The 18348-nt window shown below is 39.4% G+C and overlaps 1 protein-coding gene across 5 annotated transcripts in view; it reads right to left on the bottom strand.

Moving 5' to 3' along the window:
• The window catches only part of RABGAP1L (RAB GTPase activating protein 1 like), a 180420-nt gene that overhangs the window by 127499 nt on the left and 34573 nt on the right, over window positions 1-18348 (bottom strand). For 4 of the 5 annotated variants that reach the window (XM_088154011.1, XM_088154009.1, XM_088154010.1 and 1 more), the window contains exons 10-12: window positions 16094-16238; window positions 14363-14456; window positions 11441-11591 (exon numbers count right to left, since the gene is read on the bottom strand). In XM_088154011.1, coding sequence (XP_088010137.1) covers window positions 11441-11591; window positions 14363-14456; window positions 16094-16238 — 390 coding nt within the window. Of the gene's footprint in view, window positions 1-11440; window positions 11592-11979; window positions 12126-14362; window positions 14457-16093; window positions 16239-18348 lie in introns of those variants that run through there. The other variant, XM_088154013.1, reaches the window with a different exon arrangement.

The following is an 18348-nucleotide window of genomic DNA, read 5'->3' as shown; positions in this document are numbered from 1 at the left end:
CATGCTCGAGCAAGTTAGAGTCATAAGCAAAGAATAAACCTTATCTATTTATGGCTCTGACTTGTTCAGAGAGGAATAAGACAATTCACATGTAATATTAAGCAAACTATAAATGCGGTTTCTTGGCTTGTTCAATTGTTCTTAATGGTAAGGAAAACCAGGAAGAACTGACTGAGCAGCATGCCAGGCTGGTTGGAAAAAGACCCCCCACCCCCCCCAAAAACAACAAAACAATTAGAATTCCATCTTATTTGGTATATAACAACTCTCTTTCTGTCATATAACCTTTCTGAACATATTCATTAATCAATGTTCACATGCCAGTTTGGATCTGAGACACAATTATGTCATAAATGATTTATGTGGATGGATCTCAGTGACTTCAGTGAAATTTAAGTATGTGTAACCACAATGTTCAATTGAAGACTTAATATTTAAACACCCACAAAATCCAACAGGGAGGAATTTTTTTTATTACTAAGACAAGAATGACAGTCACATTCATAAACTGAATGTTATTGTTATAGAAACTGACTTACTGAAAGAAAAGAAGGTAGGAAAGTTGTTACAGCAACTGTAATGTTAAAAGAAACCAAAAGTAGAACTAAATGTCAACCAACCTCAAATGTACTATGACTCAACTTTCAAAAACCCACAGATATTTTTTGTAAAATCTTCTGAAGAGTAGAATTATTGTATAAGTCTTAAACATAACATAATATTACAAACATCAAAGCATTAAATAAGTAAATAAAATGGTTATTTGGATTAAATCACTATGGAATTCTAAAAAGTTATTTTTGCTATTCTAAACTTCTTTCTAAGATTCATTATGTACTCTGCTCTCCAATCAGATAAGATGAATCAGATTGCATTAGAACTCTAAAACAAGACATTTATTTAATTTAGGTATCACCCAACTCCAGACTGCCTCTGGGTGGCTCACAATACAATATAAAAATAACAATCTACATGAAACAGTAAACTGATGGTAAATCCAGTCAACACACAAAACAGAAATCATACACTGAGCAGGAGCTCCATCCATCCTAGCTCAAAGCCTGGGATGAGAGGCAGGTCTTTAAGAATGCCATCGAAGGCGAAAGAAGAATTGGCGCAACAAATTAAAAGGGCAAAACAAAACTTCTTTGAGAATGCAAATAAACCGGGAAGATGGCTAGCTTACAAGCTGAAAAAGGAGAGAGAAAACAAGTTGATAAGCAAACTACAAGATGAGACAGGACAAATGCAATATCAAAAGGAGGCTAAAAAGAAAATAATTCAGGAATACTACAGGAAATTATATGATACAGAGATGGTGTCAGAAGGAAAAATAGTACAATACTTAGAGAAAGCTGCATTGCCTAAAGTACCCCAAACAGTGAAGACTATGTTAAATGAGAGAATAACAATGGCAGAACTTGTAGAGGCGATTAAAAGACAAAACAAAACACCAGGACCAGATGGACTTCCAGCAGAACTTTATAAACAGCTGCAAGATATTTTATGTGTGCCAAGTTAGAGTTATGTAATGAGGTAATGTTCAAAGCCAAAATGCCAACTACATGGCAGGAAGCAAATATTACATTGATTCTAAAAGAAGATTCAGATGCAACACAGATAAAGAACTATAGGCCAATATCTTTATTAAATGAGGATTATAAAATATTTGCCTCAATAATAGCTGAAAGACTCAAAAGATTCTTGAATGAATTTGTACATCCAGATCAAAATGGATATTTGCCGAAACGACAAATTAAAAACAATGTAAGAATAATTTTAGATACGCTGGAATTTTATGAAATCCATTCGGGAAAACAATTGGCATTGATTTTTTTAGATGCTCAGAAAGCATTTGATAATGTGAATTGGCAATTTATGATACAGCAACTAAAGTGTATGAATTTTGGTGATGAATTTATAAATATGATTAAGACTATATATAGTATTCAAGTGGCTAAAGTGATGGTAAATGGAGATGCAACAGAGCACTTTTATATAAAGAAGGGTACAAGACAAGGATGCCCATTGTCCCCCTTATTATTTATATTAATGTTAGAAGTTCTAAATAGAAATATCAGAGAAAATTCTGGAATAAAAGGGCTAGAAATAAAAAAAGAAGAGTATAAACTGCAAGCCTTTGCAGACGATCTGGTATTTATCTTAGAGGAGCCGTTAGAATCCAGCCCCGGGCTACTGGAGAAAATAGAAGAATATGGGGAAATAGCAGGACTAAAAATAAATAAAGAGAAAACTAAGATATTAGTGAAAAATCTAACAGTAAAGCAGAAAAATAAATTGACAGAAAAGATGGGTCTCCAAATAGCCAAGAAAGTGAAGTATTTGGGAGTGTACCTCACAGCGAGATGCGCTACAATTAAAGAGGACAACTATACAAAATTATTGCATCAAATTAAAACAGATCTGGAGAAATGGAAAAACCTGCAATTATCACTGCTAGGAAGAATAGCTTCAATCAAAATGAATATATTACCAAAACTGCTTTTTTTGTTTCAAACAGTTCCGATAAAGCTAGATAAAAACTTCTTTGATGAATTAAATAGAATTGTTTTAAAATTCATTTGGCAAGGGAAAAAAGCAAGGATAAGATTGAAGCTATTCCAAGATTCTAAAAATAATGGGGGGCTTGGGCTACCGGACTGGGAGTTGTACTACCAAGCAGCAGTATTAACTTGGGTGAAAGATTGGATAACTTTGAAGCACAAAAGATTATTGGTGCTGGAGGGACATGACTTGCTATTGGGATGGCATGCTTTCCTATGGCATGGGAAAAACACTGTACATAGATACTTCCAAAGACACTACGTGAGAAATGCTTTACTTAGGACTTGGGAAAAAATAAAGGTAAAAAACTATAGGAAAACACCAATTTGGCTATCGACTATGGAAGCGTTAACACATCCAAATCTGGTTAATTTGGAAAGAATTGTAACTTACAGGGATATTTTGAATGAGACAGAGGAATTAAAAAGCAGACAGGAACTACAAAATCAAGGGGTAGACTTAGCATGGTGGTCGTATGCACAGATACAATCTAGATATGTGAAAGATGCAAAGGAATGGGGTTTCTATAAGGAGCTAACGTCATTTGATCAAATCTTACTGGCTACAGAATAAAAACTGATTAAGAAGTTATATGGCTATTTGTTAAATATTAAAATGGAAGATGAACAAGTGAAAGAAACAATGATTGTCTGGGCCAAAAACTTTGGTTACAATATTGATTTAGATAAATGGCAAAACCTCTGGGAGAGAAACCATAAATTAACGATGGCCACGGCATATAAAGAGAATCTATATAAAATGTTTTACAGATGGCACTTGCCACCGGGAAGACTGGCAAAGATGTTCAAAGACATGTCCGCCAAGTGCTGGAAATGTAAGCAAATACCAGGTACCTATTATCATATGTGGTGGACATGTACCAAAGCAAAAATGTTTTGGATATATATACATACTTGGTTAGAAAAAATGATAGAGCAACATGTAGACTTAAAACCAGAGACATTTCTACTGGGCGTAATCCCGGGAAATTATGATAAAGCAATTGTATATTTAATATTGCATGTATTGACAGCAGCAAGAATTGTATTTGCACAATATTGGAAAAATGAAGACACCCCTACAGATGAAAGTGTTATTCAGAAAATATTGAACTGTGCCGAGATGGACAGATTGACTTTAAAAATAAAAGATAAAGATGACACAGAATATTATTTGATATGGGATAGATTTTATCAATGCCTTGATAAAAGAGGTGGAAGTTAGTAGTTAGAAGATGACTACTATATATGAGTAATACATGAATCAACTTGATAGCTTAAGCATTATTACAATTGTGGTTAAAAGATGGTAAATGATCTATATTGATAGATGAGTAGGTAGGGTTATTAACTATAGAAGCACTACTAGGCTATATTAATCTTAGTATTATCGTTATGAGTGGATTAATGATTTATACGAGGAACTACTTTGATACTTTAAATATTGTAAGTAAAAGATGAACTGTCATGATGTGAGATAAATTAATGCTAGGAGCAATACTCTGACATATTATTATTATTATTGTTGTTGTTGTTGTTGTTGTTGTTGTTGTTGTTAAAATAGGGTGAATGATTTATGTACCTGAGAAGGGAACCAGCTGACACGATGTTTTTCTGAGTATTGATACATAAATAAATAAATAAATAAATTTAAAAATTTTTAAAAAAGAATGTCATCGAAGAGGGAGCCACCCAGATTTCAGGCAGAAGCTCATTCTAGAGGACAAGCACCAAGATCGAGAAGGCATACTTCCTCCATCCCCCAAAGAGATCAGGTGCAAACTGAGTTTCACAAATCAATTGTAGATTAAAACCAGCACTTTGAATTGTACCTGGAAACCAATCAGGAGCTAGTAAAGTACAGGTGAAATCAAGTACTTCAGTGGAGTATGTTGCTGACATTGAGCGCTGGCCAGCACTCAGACTGCTGGATTCTGCACCAACAGTAGCTTCCTAATAGCCCCATATAGAACACATTGCAGTAGTCTACTCTCATGATGTACATGAGGACCCTTTTCAGCAGCCAGATCCGCTCACCCAAGGTAAGGTTGTAAGTGGTGCAATAAACTGGGAAAAGGTCTCCTGGTTCAGCAGGAGTCCAGGGGTAACCCAAAGTCATAAACCAGCTCTTTCAGAGCCCATGCTTTCTTGTCAAAAGACAACAATGGAACATGAGAGAAAGCCAATGTATCAACAGTAACTTCTTACTAGAGTCTAACTTCAGCCTGTTCTGTCCCATCAGAATCTTATAGCCTCCAGACACCAGGAAAGGAATTCCACAGCATCTCCAGTCCAGCCCTGGGTAGCAATATAAAGCTGTGTATCTTCAGCATATGGATGATATTGCACTTGAACTGTTGAATGATCTCATGACAGCGGATTCATGTAAATATTAAAGAGTAGGGGAAAGAGGACCAACACCTGAGGGACTCCACAAGTGAGTGTCCAACAAGGGCAGCTTCTCCTCCCATATGACTGACTAAAACTGCCTACTAAGGAAAGAGTGGAACCACTGCAAGACAGTGCTCCCAAACTCCAATCCTTACAGTATTCCAGCAGGATACTAAGGTTACTATGATCAATCCATAAAAGGCTGCTGAGAGGTCTAACAAAACCAAGAGGTGTGTACTCCTCATCCAGGTCCCAACAAAGGTCACCCATTAGAGCAACCAGTCTAATCTCAGTCCCATGTCCAGGTTTTAAACGTGACTGAAATGTGTTTAAATAATCTCTTTCATCTAGGACACTCTGGAATTGAGCCATTACCACCGTCTCAATAACTTTTCCCAAAAAGGTAAGTCTGGAGACCAGGCAGTAGTTGTCAAGAATGACTAGTCCAGGGGGAGTCTTTTCAGAAGGAGGACACAACACTGCATCTTTTAAGGCTGCTGGCAAACCCCCCTCCCAAAGACAAGCACTGACAGTCTCCTGGATCCAGTCAGTTACACACACACATCAGGCCCTTGAAGAAAGGGCATGGGACAAGGTTCAGAAATGATGATGGTCATACTAGTCCAATTCCTTGGTGTTCACAGGCCAGAAAGAATCCCAGATAGTATAATCAGACATTGCCATGAAGAGTTGAGACTTAGGGAAATCTGAGCAACTTTGTAGGCAAAACGTTGTGCAAATTGATCAGAATGGCTGAGAGAGGATCTAGTTGTTGATTTTGCTATCCTAAATAGGGCCACTAAGTGACAGTCTGCTGGCACAATAAGGGAGAAGACACTTCGCTTCCCTTATTGCCATAGTGTAGCCCAAACACAGACATGTACCCATGCTTGGTTAGATTCATCTTTTGTGTTCCTTTACTGATACTCCAGGCAATTTTTCTTACAAACAGGATTGGCCAGCAGAGAGAGGCCTCTTCGATGCAATCCAAAGAAAGGAATAGGAGGAAAAGTGAAACACATTCCTTGAAGTTTTTGAAAAAACATTTTCTTTCCTACATTACAGGTAGTCCTCGCTTAATGACCATTCATTTAATGACAGTTTGAAGTTACAACAGCCTCGGAAAGGGTGCTGTACAGCCCATGAAACACTTTTGGCCATTGTAAAATGTCGCACCGTACCCCCCACCCATGGTCATGTGGCTGCATTTCAGGCACTTGGCAACTGGTTCACATTTACAACCAGTTGCCAAGTCTCCCACAATCATGTGATCACCACTTGCAATCTTCTCTGCTGGCTTCCCTAGAAAGTCAATTTAGGGAAGGTTGCAAGTGAAGGAGACAGAAGGAAACCTCTCGGCAGTGTGCAGGAACAGAGCTCAAATCCTGAAGATTTGAGTTCCGTTCCTGCACACTGGCGAGAGGTTTCATGTTCCTGCACACCACGAAGAGGTTTCCTCTCCCCTCCTCTCAGTGGTGTGCAGGAATGGAGCTCAAATCTTCAGGGTCTGAGCTCCGTTCCTGCACACTGCCAAGAGGTTTCCCCTCCCCTCCTCAAAGCAGTGCAGGAATGGAGCTCAAATCCTAAAGATTTGAGCTCCTAAAGATTTGAGCTCTGTTCCTCCAGCCCCATGAAGGATTTCCCCTCCGTCCATAGAGCGGAGGGCAAACCCTTTGGCGGGCTTTAGGACATTTGAGAGTGAAAGAGCTGCCTGCCAGGAGGATTTAAGCTCCACACAGAGCTGAAACCATCCAGCAGGCAGCCTTTCACTCTCAAAGACAGACAGCTTTTTCGCTCCTTCCACTTAACAATCCAGGAGATCGCTTAACAATCGCAACTGGGAGTGCCTGAATTGCAGTCATTGAGCGAAGCAGTCATGTGGGTGTCCCACTTAACAACCACTTTGCTCAACAATTGAGATTCCGGTCCCAACTGCAGTCATTAGGCAAGGACTACCTATATATGGTGAAGTTTCAGAATAGAGGAGAAGAAAAAGGATGTATTTTTCTTACCTCACTCTTTAGATTCCTCCTCTGTTAGGACCTCCTAAGACAATCTCTTCATCAGAAGAAAGGCTTCAGAGCCAGATGAAGTCTATTTGCCTAAAGACTCAAATTTGACTGGGGATTCAGGGGCAAAACCAGGACCTTCTACTTTTTCTGATCCTGCTACAGCTATCTTATCTGGAAGAACCAGCTCAGTGTCAAAGTTCATGAGAGTGGTACCAGAGCAATGCATAGAACAGCAAATGCAAGTTCCCAAGGGTAAACTCCTTAGTGCTACAGGGTTATTCAGGACTCAGAAATTTGTCCTGCTTGAATCATGCTTCAAGTGAACTAAGTCAACCAAGAAATGTAAAAATTTAAGTGGGGGATTATTTATTTATTAAATTTATATGCCATCCATCTCCCCCAGATCGGTTCATTGTTGCTTCTGCATATCAGCATTGAGACGAGTTGCTGAAATGATCTTTTTGTTGTTCTGCTGTAGAATTTGGCTCCAGTTTACTCCACTGTATTTTCAAAACTTAACCCATCTCTGGATCATTCTCCAGACTTGCTTTGGTATTGTCTGGATCTTTGTTGTTTTAATTATTGCACAGGGAGGGTGTGGTGCAGGTCAGGGAGGGTACACGGGGATGCACAATAAATGCCACATGGGTCAGGGAGGGTAGGGTAGGCAAGAGGCGCCGCACAGGTCAGGGAGGGTGCACAGGGGCGTGCGAGTGGCTGGCACGGCATGAGTGCAGAGGGGCTGAGGGAGGGTGCACAGGTGGGGTAAACTTACCCCAGCAACTTGCAATCTTCCCTGCTAGCTTCCCCTTTGACTTTCTGGGAAGCCAGCATGAAAGATTGCAAATGGTGATCAAATGATCATGGGGCACTTGGCAACCAGTTGTAAGTGCGAATGGGTTGCCGAGCACCCAGATTGCAATCACGTGACCACAAGGGTGCTGGGACAGCTGCAACTTCAAGGACTGGTGATAACTCTCCTTTTTCACCACCATTGTAACTGTGAACAATCGCTGAACGAATGGTCATAAGTCGAGGACTACCTGTATATCATGTAGTAGAAGGACATTTGTCTGGACTCTGGAGGATGTAGGGGACATTCGCCAGGTGTTAGAAAGAGCATGGCACAAGACGTGGCATATGGAAAGGTGTTACATGATCTGGCACACCCATTATTTGGCCAAGTACCTCCCCACAAAAAGATTGAAATCAAAGAGGAGCTTTTTAGATTGCACCGAGAAGACTGCCACCACACCTCAAACAGAACGATTAAAAAGATGGAAATCCCAAGCAAGACATCTTTAAGATTGGATAGAACCACTTCAGGAGCTGCCTGGAGATTCGGAGGAAGAGTGGACAGTTTGGAGATGTTTAAATAGACTGCGCACTGGTTTGGGTAGAACTAAAGATTAAATGGAAAAATGGGGGTTTCTTCCTGAGGACAAGGATATTTATTGTGAATGTGGCGCTATTCAAACAATTACCAATCTTTTGCAGTGCCCCTTGGGACTGACATGCACACAGAATGACTTGCTGGTCAAAAATATATTTGCCATCAACATGGCCCGGCACTGGGCAAGAATTATATAAATCTATATTTTTATTAAAGTTTTTAATTTTTTAAAATTTAGGTTAATATTTATCTCCCAGTTCCTGCATTTCTGACACCAGACGAGACGAGACAAGGGGACATTCTTATAGAATCTGAGATGGTAATCATGTGATATTAGGACCAAGGCCAAGGCCCAAGAACTTGTGGTGATAAAAGTCTAGTCCTCCTGGAAATGAGTGAGGCAGGGACTAGTCTTATATGCTCTTGGGTTCCAGAGTACAATGGATGGCTTTTGATATCAGCATGTTCCAGGTTTCTCTCAAATGGCTAGGCAAGAAACTGAAAGAACAGACTTCCAAGGGCACAAAAAGTCAGGTAAGTAGATTTAGTATAGAAAAGCTAATGGAGCCACTATCAAAGAATTCTAGCAACTGCTATGTATCAAATATAAGCCCTATTTATACTGAAGTGAAGGTTCAAATTCTTGCCCCTCTCCTGCTTGTTCAGTGTAATGGACTAGAAGCCACCCTTCATTTCTACCTGTCTCTTGTTAGCCCTTTGAGGTAGACCAGACCTGAATGCCAAAATCATGAATACTAAAACTACTTTTATTATACAGTTACAGTAACAGAATCTTGCAACTCTGAATGTACCTCCCCCTTCCCTGTCTTTATCCTAAAGAGGATAAGGGAGGCTCAAGTCTGAGACGCTTTCTGTAATTCCATTCGTGCTTTGGGCTCGGATTTTTCTTATCTGACCATTGCCTTGGCTGCGGCTCTTCCTCCATTTCCTCAAGGTTATTGTCACAGCCCATTACACTTGTTTTGATCATGGATTGGTCTGGTATCAGGTTGTTTGCTTGTTACCATGTGAGGACTAGTTCTCACATTATGAAATTTTAAGGCTGGCTCTGGCTGGAGGTGAAAGTTAGGAGGTGAAAGGCAAAACTGGTGTTTCAAAAGGAATGTCTAGGAACAAGGTGTCAACAGTTTCAGAACGTGAGCGACAGGGAACCTTTTGAGCAAAATGGTCCTGAGCAATATTGGAACCTTAACTGGCAGGACTGTGCTATCCTGCATTATATCAGAGATTGCATATTAGAACAGCTGCTCAGGATAATCAATCTCTGTACCCCAAGATCTGAAAGCACCTTTTCCAACCAACAAATTTTATTAAAAGGCATAAGGCTTTTGTCAGCCTTACAAGGTAGACCAGCTGTGTCTCATTGCCCTGTCTCCCAAAGTCATTCCCACATACCATTACATCACCCTCCCCTTCAAACTATCCCTCCCCTCCCAAGTTCGCAAAGGAAACTGATTGCAGGCTGTGAGAATGAAGTGCAGCTATGTCGCTCCCCTCTTCTGCTGGTAACTCCTGCAGATCACACAAGGCATCCTGCAACTCAGATGTGCCTGTAGAGGTGACTGCCGCCCCCCAACTGGGAAGCTGTTGCTCCTCCCCATGTCATGTATCCCTGATGTGGAAGGAGCTGGGTCACTTTCCCTGCCGCTTACTTGTTATCCCCAAGGCTCCCTGCACCCCATAGAAGAACACCTCTAGTCCATTTTGGTCAGTGCCAAACTCCTGCAAGGCCGGTAGCTGCCAAGGATGGGACTTGTTAGGGTATTGGTCGTGCAAGTGGTACACCAATTGCAGCGCATGCACGTCTGTTGCTACCTCCCATGACCTCTCCAACTCTGGGTAGCCTTTCCAGTGGATCAGGTATTCAATCCGCTTCCCTCTGCATCTAGAATCTAGCATTGCCTCCACCTTGTACTCTTCCTCACCATTTACCAATATGAGAGGGGGGGTGTTGCCTGTGAGCACACAGTGCAAGAGATGGCCTCTTTCACTAGCAAACACCAATGGAATACAGAGTGAACCTTCATTAATGCTGACAATTGCAACTGGAATGCTACTGGGTTTATTTGTTTAATCACTGAGAAGGAGCCAATAAACTTTGAGTCAAGTTTCTTAGAAGTCCTTGTGGAAGTAAAAAGTTTTGTAGAAAGCCATACCAAATCCCCTTTTGCAATTTTAGCTCCCTCTTGTCTATGTGCATCTGCTGCTTTTTTGTACATGGCCTTTGCTAGTTCTAGCTGCTGCTTCCTTTAGCAAACTTAGCACAAAAGTCACTTTGGTGTGATCAGCAGGAAACTCCACTGGCCTGCCTGCCATAAACATTTCACATTAAGCTTTGAATATCCAGAATTGACCCTAATTCCCTCTGAACTTCTCTGGCAAGCTCCCATGGGAACGCAGGAACATTGGCTGAGCCGCAAGTTGTTGTGCTGGTGTGGGTTAAGGCAAATTCTGCCCCAGCTGTTGTGTTAGTTGTATCATGGCATTCTGCAAGTTGGTCATCTGTGCATCTACCTGCTGTTGGCGTTGCAACAACACTACTGTTAGATGCTTGGCAGATAGCAGTGTCCCCTGGGGATCAGAGCCCATTCCTAAAATTACTCTCTTTGGAAGAGAGTAGGAGATTTGCAAGACTCATGTCAGCATTACGAGGTAGACCAGACAGGAAACATGACCAGATGAGCTAATTCTAGTTTACCGTAAAGCTACATTAACAGAATCTTGCAAGTCTGAAAGTAGTTCTCTCCCCCCATCCCCTTTACACCCCAAAAACTAAGGAGGGTCAGCTACCTTTTATCTGACCATTCCCTGCATCTGCATCTCTTTGCCCTGTCTCCCAAAGTCATTCCCACATACTATTACAGCTTTAGTGAGTTGCAACTCACTTCATCAGATGTAGAACACTTCAAACGTATATTCAAACAAGATCCATTCCTCATTGAAATGCCCTAGCAGATAGCAAAGTATGCCCACTATAATTTTAACTTACTTTATTTGAAAAACAAAATTATTGCTTTAAAATATATAGCCACATTGTATCAAAGAAAATAGACACTGACCTTTGTGATAAGAATTCTGTATTTATCCAACATTGCCTGATTATCATGGCATCCTGCTAGTAATTGCCACACCTCAGCTCTCAAAGCCTCTGGAACACCCCTTTTCACCAATGCAGATAGACCTTTTGGTCGCACTTCAAGATTGTTATGCCTAAATAAAATAAGGAAAATTGTTTTCCAGTTCTGATTTTTTTTCTGCTTCTCATGTTTCTATATATGATATTGAAGCTGCCAAGAAAATATAGAGGACTAGGATGGATGCATTATCTCCATCCTGGTCCTGCCAAAGGTCACTTTTAAGTATAATCAATACCATCTTAGTACTATATCCCAGCCTGAAACCCACGTGATCCATTTCCTCCAGGTCCTTCTGGAGCTGTAAGCCTAAAAATTGAAGGCTGGAATTACTCTAAACAAGACTGCTGGACAGTCTATGGACACCATGACAGTGGAAAAATAGTTACATTTTGCCACTTTTATCACCACAAGGTCATCCTTTAAAAGCCTCTTATCCATGCTCAGTTAGATTCAATACTTGCTTTCTCCAGCAGGTGCAACTGGTTCCAATTCAAGGCCATGGCTGCCCCTTCATTCTAGGTGGTGACAAGGGCCTGGTTGAACTGTGCTTAAGAACTTCAGGGAAAGTCCAAGTTCCCTCTGAAACTCAATGGGGTCCATTAGACACCTGAGGAGGACCAAAAGAAGGGAAGGGCTGGCTGCAGAGAATTCTTTGGAAGACAGACAATTCTTTAGTCTTTAAATCAGGGCTTAAAACTTTTTTGTTTGATTCTGAGGAAAAGTGATACTCCTCTGATTTGTAACTTGTAGCTCAATGACTGGCCTCTCTGGCATTTATGTTGTGTATTTTTCAATTTTACTTGATTTAATTGGTTATATATTGTTAATGAGATCTAGCGTGATATAGTGGTTAAGGGGCTGGATTAGAAGCAGCGGAAACCAGGTTCTAGTCCTCCTTTAGGCGCAGAAGCTGGGTAGGTGACCTCGGGCTACTCACTCTCTCTTATCTCTAGACTAGGACATTGAAAAACATCTATCTTCCAATCCATATTAGACCAGCATGGTAGATTACAGTCCACAATCTTCAATGAATGATTCAGGCTGATAATGATGATAATATTGTCACTGTTTTATAGGGTCTAGTATATCTATCCTTTTCACTGTATAATGGTTACCTGTTTGGTATTTCATTATTCCCTTAGATGTAGAGCTGCCTAGGTTTTAATGTTTCTACTTTGTATTTTAATTATTCAAATTCAATTGATAATTCCTTTATTTTTGTGCTGTGTACTTTTTAAATACAATATAAATTATTATTATAAACTTAGCCAACAACATGCACAGTATTTAGACAGAAAAACTAATTAAAAGTGAAATATCTACTTTGAAAAATAAGAAACTGTACATATAATTTATCATCCTTACTCCTATTCTTCTTTCTATAAACAATATATAGGATTTATTACCTGATACCAAGGTACTATGGCACTCCCAAGACTAAAAAGAAAACATCCATTATAGTATTAATTTAATACTCAAAGATCAATTTTAAAATATTTAATTCAATATGAGATATTTTGAAACTGATCTGTCATCTTTTCAGCTAATGATGAAACAAGTGTGTTATTGTTTTAAATAGAATTTTAAATCTTTTCAGAAAAAAAGATACTGAACAGTGATAGGCAAAAGTACATATGAGGCTGTACTATCCTACCTCACTAAGCTTTCAGGCTCTTCTTCTGAACCTTTATGTAATAGCTCAATGGCCAACTCCAAAGGAAGAAGATCTATTTTTTCATTTACTAAGTTCTCATTACTTTTTATATTGCAACTTTTAATGCTCTGGCCACAAATACTTTCCCATTTTGGTACATCTACTTGCTTTCTACCTTTCAGGAGAACCTCAGTGTGTCAGAGAAAACTAAAATCAGCCTTTGGGCCAAAGAAGATGGTTCATTCTTGAGTTAAGGCTCCTGGTTATTACATCATTACCTCCACTGAATACACTAACATATCCTTGAATGTACTTCAAACTATTCTTGCCACTTAAAGATGTTTCTAATCAATAGGTCACAAGGAGGAAGACACATTCCAAGCAATCTTGAAACTAAGGAATAGGCTGTCCTATACAGCAACATCCCTATAGGTTTAACTAAATGAACCAGATACCTCAATACTAATTTACAGCAGGACCCCCCACTGGTTGCTCCCAAAGTAACTCTAGATTGCACTACTGAAATTCAGCAGCAAAACTGCCAATTCTGATGGTGCAATTTACTGTTGGGAAGACTGAAAAAGTACACAATTGGTGTGTTAAAACTCCACGAGGCTTACTTATTTTGTTCTTTAATCCACCACAAACCTATGGAAAAAAAAAAAAAGGCCAACATTTTGAAAGTACTGGAAGCGACAGAAAGCTCATTCAGACTTAATCTCTACAATCATAAAACTAATCTGGTTTTTTTTTCAATGAAATCTAACCTACTAAAAATGCAAAAATTCAAAAAGCATACAACTTGCATGCAACATGTAATCCAGCATTTATCTATTTAGTTTTCATTTATTTACAAAGGACTCCACACAATTGTGCAGCTCTTTTTATATTCCCAAAAATGAGCAGGGCCAGAACAAAGTAATGTAATTTATACTTCATTAGAATTACATTATTAAATATAGTTAATAAGATTACCCTCCATTGGTATGATAATTTTCCTTTCGGTCTTTTAAAATTATAGTTTGATGAAAATAGAAGGTATTCCACGACAAGCTTGCAACATTGGGACTGAGATTCTGCATATCTGAATTAAATGATTCTAAAAAAAGCTTATTAATAGTCTTCCTACTCTGTAATTATGAAAGTCTCTTTAAAAAGGTAGTTTAAAACATTTCCTCATTAATTCTTACCATCGTCCCAACAACTCTCCCCAAGAATACAAGATCTTCTCTGGGCAATCTTTTGATACATCACCGGTACCGCTTGAGAGTTCATTATCGCTCCCTGCAAGGGAAAGGAGGACCAACAATATCGATCAATGTCACAATATATCCTTTGTGTGAAGCTGGAAGTTAGGGATAAGCTAGGTGTGCTGGTGGTATATTGCCCATCCTGCTGCCCAGCAGCATCTTTACTCAAGGTGCCTGACCTCATTTCCAAGCTGGAAATGCTAGAGCTGGGAGACTTCAGCATCCACGTTCTGGGTGTGTGTGGGGGGGGGGGGGGTAGAACAGGATCAGCTCATGATTTCAATGCATCCATGATAGTAATGGCCTTATCCCAAGTCATCATGCACCCAATGCACATAATAAACCACACTTTGGATTCAGCCTTTATCTTAAAGTAATGAAGCAGAACCTGGCAGTTGAGGATATTTCCATCAGTTCTTTGTCACAGAGAGGTAATTTCCTGGTGACCATGAAGCTAGTTGGCACCACTGACTTCCTTAGGGGGAACGATCAATTAAGAAGGTCCACTCCAAAGTACTTTTGGATCCTGAAGATTGTGAGCAGTTCCTTGGGGATCTTCCCAACTATCTGATAGGCAATTCAACCAGGAGCCTAGTCAATCTATGGAATACAGTGAGGGCACTTGACAGAATTGTTCCTAAGAGCACTCTCCCTATATGTTGATCCCCAACAGCTCCTCAATAAACTGAGCTGAAAGGGTAGAAGAGAAGCTTTGAGAAAGACAAAGAATGAATATGACCAAATATGGGTATAAGTCTACACTATGGGAGTAAGGGCAGCAAAGTGTTGCTAGTTCTCTGGCCTTATTGCATCTTTCTCCCTTGCTGTGGAACATTTTATTCCCAGGATTAGGATGGCCCCTTCTCTATTGTCTTTTTGAAAGACATTCAAAATCATGCTTTTCCACTAAGCCTTTAGAGCAAAGCATACAATTTAATTGGAAGAATCCAAATTAAAGGAGTAGATCAGACAGCAAGGAACACAGCAACTCAGATCCAACACTGGCAAGTTGTATCCAACAGAAAGGCTGTCACTGGCAGCTTTCTTAAATAGGCCAGATACAGATATGGCTGAATTATGGAGGTTCGTGTCCTGATTGCTCTTGTTTAGCTCTCCAAAGCTGCCAATACACCTGGCCAGGACCTGGCCCCTGGTCACCTGACTCCTCTTGTATCTGCTCCTGCTGGTTATCTGCTACATCAGCCTCAGATGGTTCATAACTGCCAGTTCCTGAGACTGCCAACTTGCTGGATCAGGCCCCTCAGCCTTTGACTCAGGGGAATGAGAGGAATCCATATAACTCATGAAAGCTTGGCAAACATCTAGTAATAAGATTCTGGAGATTCTTTTTTTTTTTTTTTACAATACTGGATTGTATTGAGGATCCTTAAAGGGTCAGAATGTTTCCTATTAAAGCATGAAGGTAACCTGATTATACTGTATTTCGTATTAAAAATAATAAAGTTGGAATAAAGTTGGTTATTCTGTGAGCCAGAATCGAAATTAAATCTTGGCTACAGGTTGATATACCTTTCATCAAAAATAATTTCTCATGTATGGTTCAAGACTAACCAAAGGGAAGAATGCATTCTTAGCAAACAAATTTCTGAAGAGATGTATTAAATACAGCATAGCCCATACAAGAATTGCAAAAGTCCATTTTACTCTCACCCTCTTCAGCATCATCCTCTTGCAAAGAAATCTGATCAGCAAAGCTTAGTGGACTAATTGCTTCTTCCTCTTTTTCAGAACTGCAATGCAGACTCAAGACTTCATAGATCGCATCTCCAGCATTTGTACTGCCTTTCCCTTCACACTAAATACAAATGACAAAACCACCCTTTAGCCTAAGCAACTCTAAATACTAAATTGATTGTTCCATTTTTTTCCTGTATAGGAATGAAAAAGTAATAGTTTAAGTAAAAAAAACCAATTCTGTTGGCTTGACTCCATTAAGCCACTACTGTTGCTTGCTAACATTGTAGCTAGTTTAAAGCTTGATATGCTAAGAATACAAAAAGAAAGACTATATGTTCAAAGTAAAGGAAGTTAGATAAAACAAGCAGAATAAAATACAATGCAGCCCACTTAAAGAATTTTTTAATGGCCCTGGTGATTTGCTTAATTATATTAAGCAAATCACCGGGGCCATTTAAAAATTAAAGAATAATTTTTCTGCCTGAAACATTTTGCTGCCTGAAGCAGAGGAGCAAAAGCACCCATTCAAATATCCAAAGCCAAGTTCCTTAAGCAGAAAATCTATAAACTCCTCCTGTCTATCCTAAGGAGTAAAAAATACTGTAATGATATGCTAATAACAAACGATTCACTGTCTGTTCAGGATACCCAAAACATGCTGCCCAAAGCAGGCTCTGCACCCTGTCTAATAGTAGGGCCAGCTCCCAGACAGCTGTTCAATGCAATATTACAAACAATAATGATGGCAAACTCAAAATAAAGATCAAGTTACCTGCCAAAAATCTAAGTGAACCAGACAGCTTGATTGATGCCTAAAGGGTAACAAAAATGGTTCTAGGTGAATCTTCCTTAGATGAAGTTCCATGATTCAGGTAGTCCTCGCTTAACAACCACAATAGGGACCGTAAAATTCATTGTTAAGCAGGGTGGCTGTTAAGCGAGTCATGCCCAATTTTACAACCTTTTTTGCAGCGGTCATTAAGCAAATCACACAGTTAAGCAAATCACATGGTTCTCCATTGATTTTGCTTGCTGGAAGCCGGCTGGGAAGGTTGCAAATGGTGATCCCCAGCTGGATCATGAACATGTGACCACGGTGGTGCTGTGACAGTTGTAAGTGTGAGGACCAGTTGTAAGTCCCTTTGTTCAGCACCGCTGTAAATCTAAACAGTCACTAAACAAATGGTTGTTAAGCGAGGACTACTTGTATTCCTTTTCAGGAGGTTATATATTTCTCTATAGTTTATCCTATATTCTGACTTAAGGATATTTAACAGAGGGCAAATCCATTTATTTGGAATGCAAGCTTAATTTTATGATTAAGCAGGAATCTTTCTCAAAGACTGCAGAGCTCCAAATTGTTAAAGAACACTATGACCTTGATGTAGTTTGCTTTCTCTAGCCTTATAAGCATGTCCTGATAGAAAGGGCAGGGTTTTTTTCCCTAAGTATCGTCATAATCCCAGTTCATTATGCTGCTCATTTTACTTTCACTTATGCAAATTTCTCTCTGAGGCAAAGGCATTTTGAACCATCATTAGCTGAACTTGATGGGCTCCAGCAAAATTCATGTCTTGCTAGAAAGCTGATAGGCTTAAAACAGAATGCTATTTCTATCAATCTTTTTTTTTTTTCCAATGCTAGAGTTACTGTTTTAGATTTAAGGAAACCTTGAGTCCACAATAAGAGCTCTGCCCCAGAGAAAATATACCAGTTTAGTTAAACTCGTCAGACTGGAGAAACATATGTAACTTCTTTTTAATTCAGAATTGAATATATTCTGTTGGAGATATAACAATTCAAAATCTGGTAGCTGGATGCAATTCTGAATTAAAAAGAAGTTACATATGTTTCTCCAGTCTGACGAGTTTAACTAAACTGGTATATTTTCTCTGGGGCAGAGCTCTTATTGTGGACAAACCCCACCCACGCTTATAGCGTCCTTATATACTCAGACTCTTTCATTGTTTTAATTAAAAATTTAACATGCTAATTGCTTTACAATATAGTTTTACTGTTTTAAAACTCATTATTCATTTTAATTGTATTTCTGTTGTTTTAATTCTGTTTCTATAAAACATTCTGATCTGTTACAGAGTGTATAGCATACCAGCAAGTCAAATAAACAAATAAACAAAGCACTTGGCTGCAGACCCAGCAGGAAAGCCTCAAATCCTTACTTGCTGCATCTGAAATAAATTTTCTCGAGCCAAATCCCTCTTCCGGCA

Source organism: Python bivittatus, unplaced genomic scaffold (assembly GCF_059951505.1).
Source record: "Python bivittatus isolate LINGU-HERP-01145 unplaced genomic scaffold, Pbiv_v1 ctg000700_np1212, whole genome shotgun sequence".
Classification (NCBI taxonomy): domain Eukaryota; kingdom Metazoa; phylum Chordata; class Lepidosauria; order Squamata; family Pythonidae; genus Python; species Python bivittatus.
This window is presented reverse-complemented; position numbering and strand designations above follow the sequence as displayed.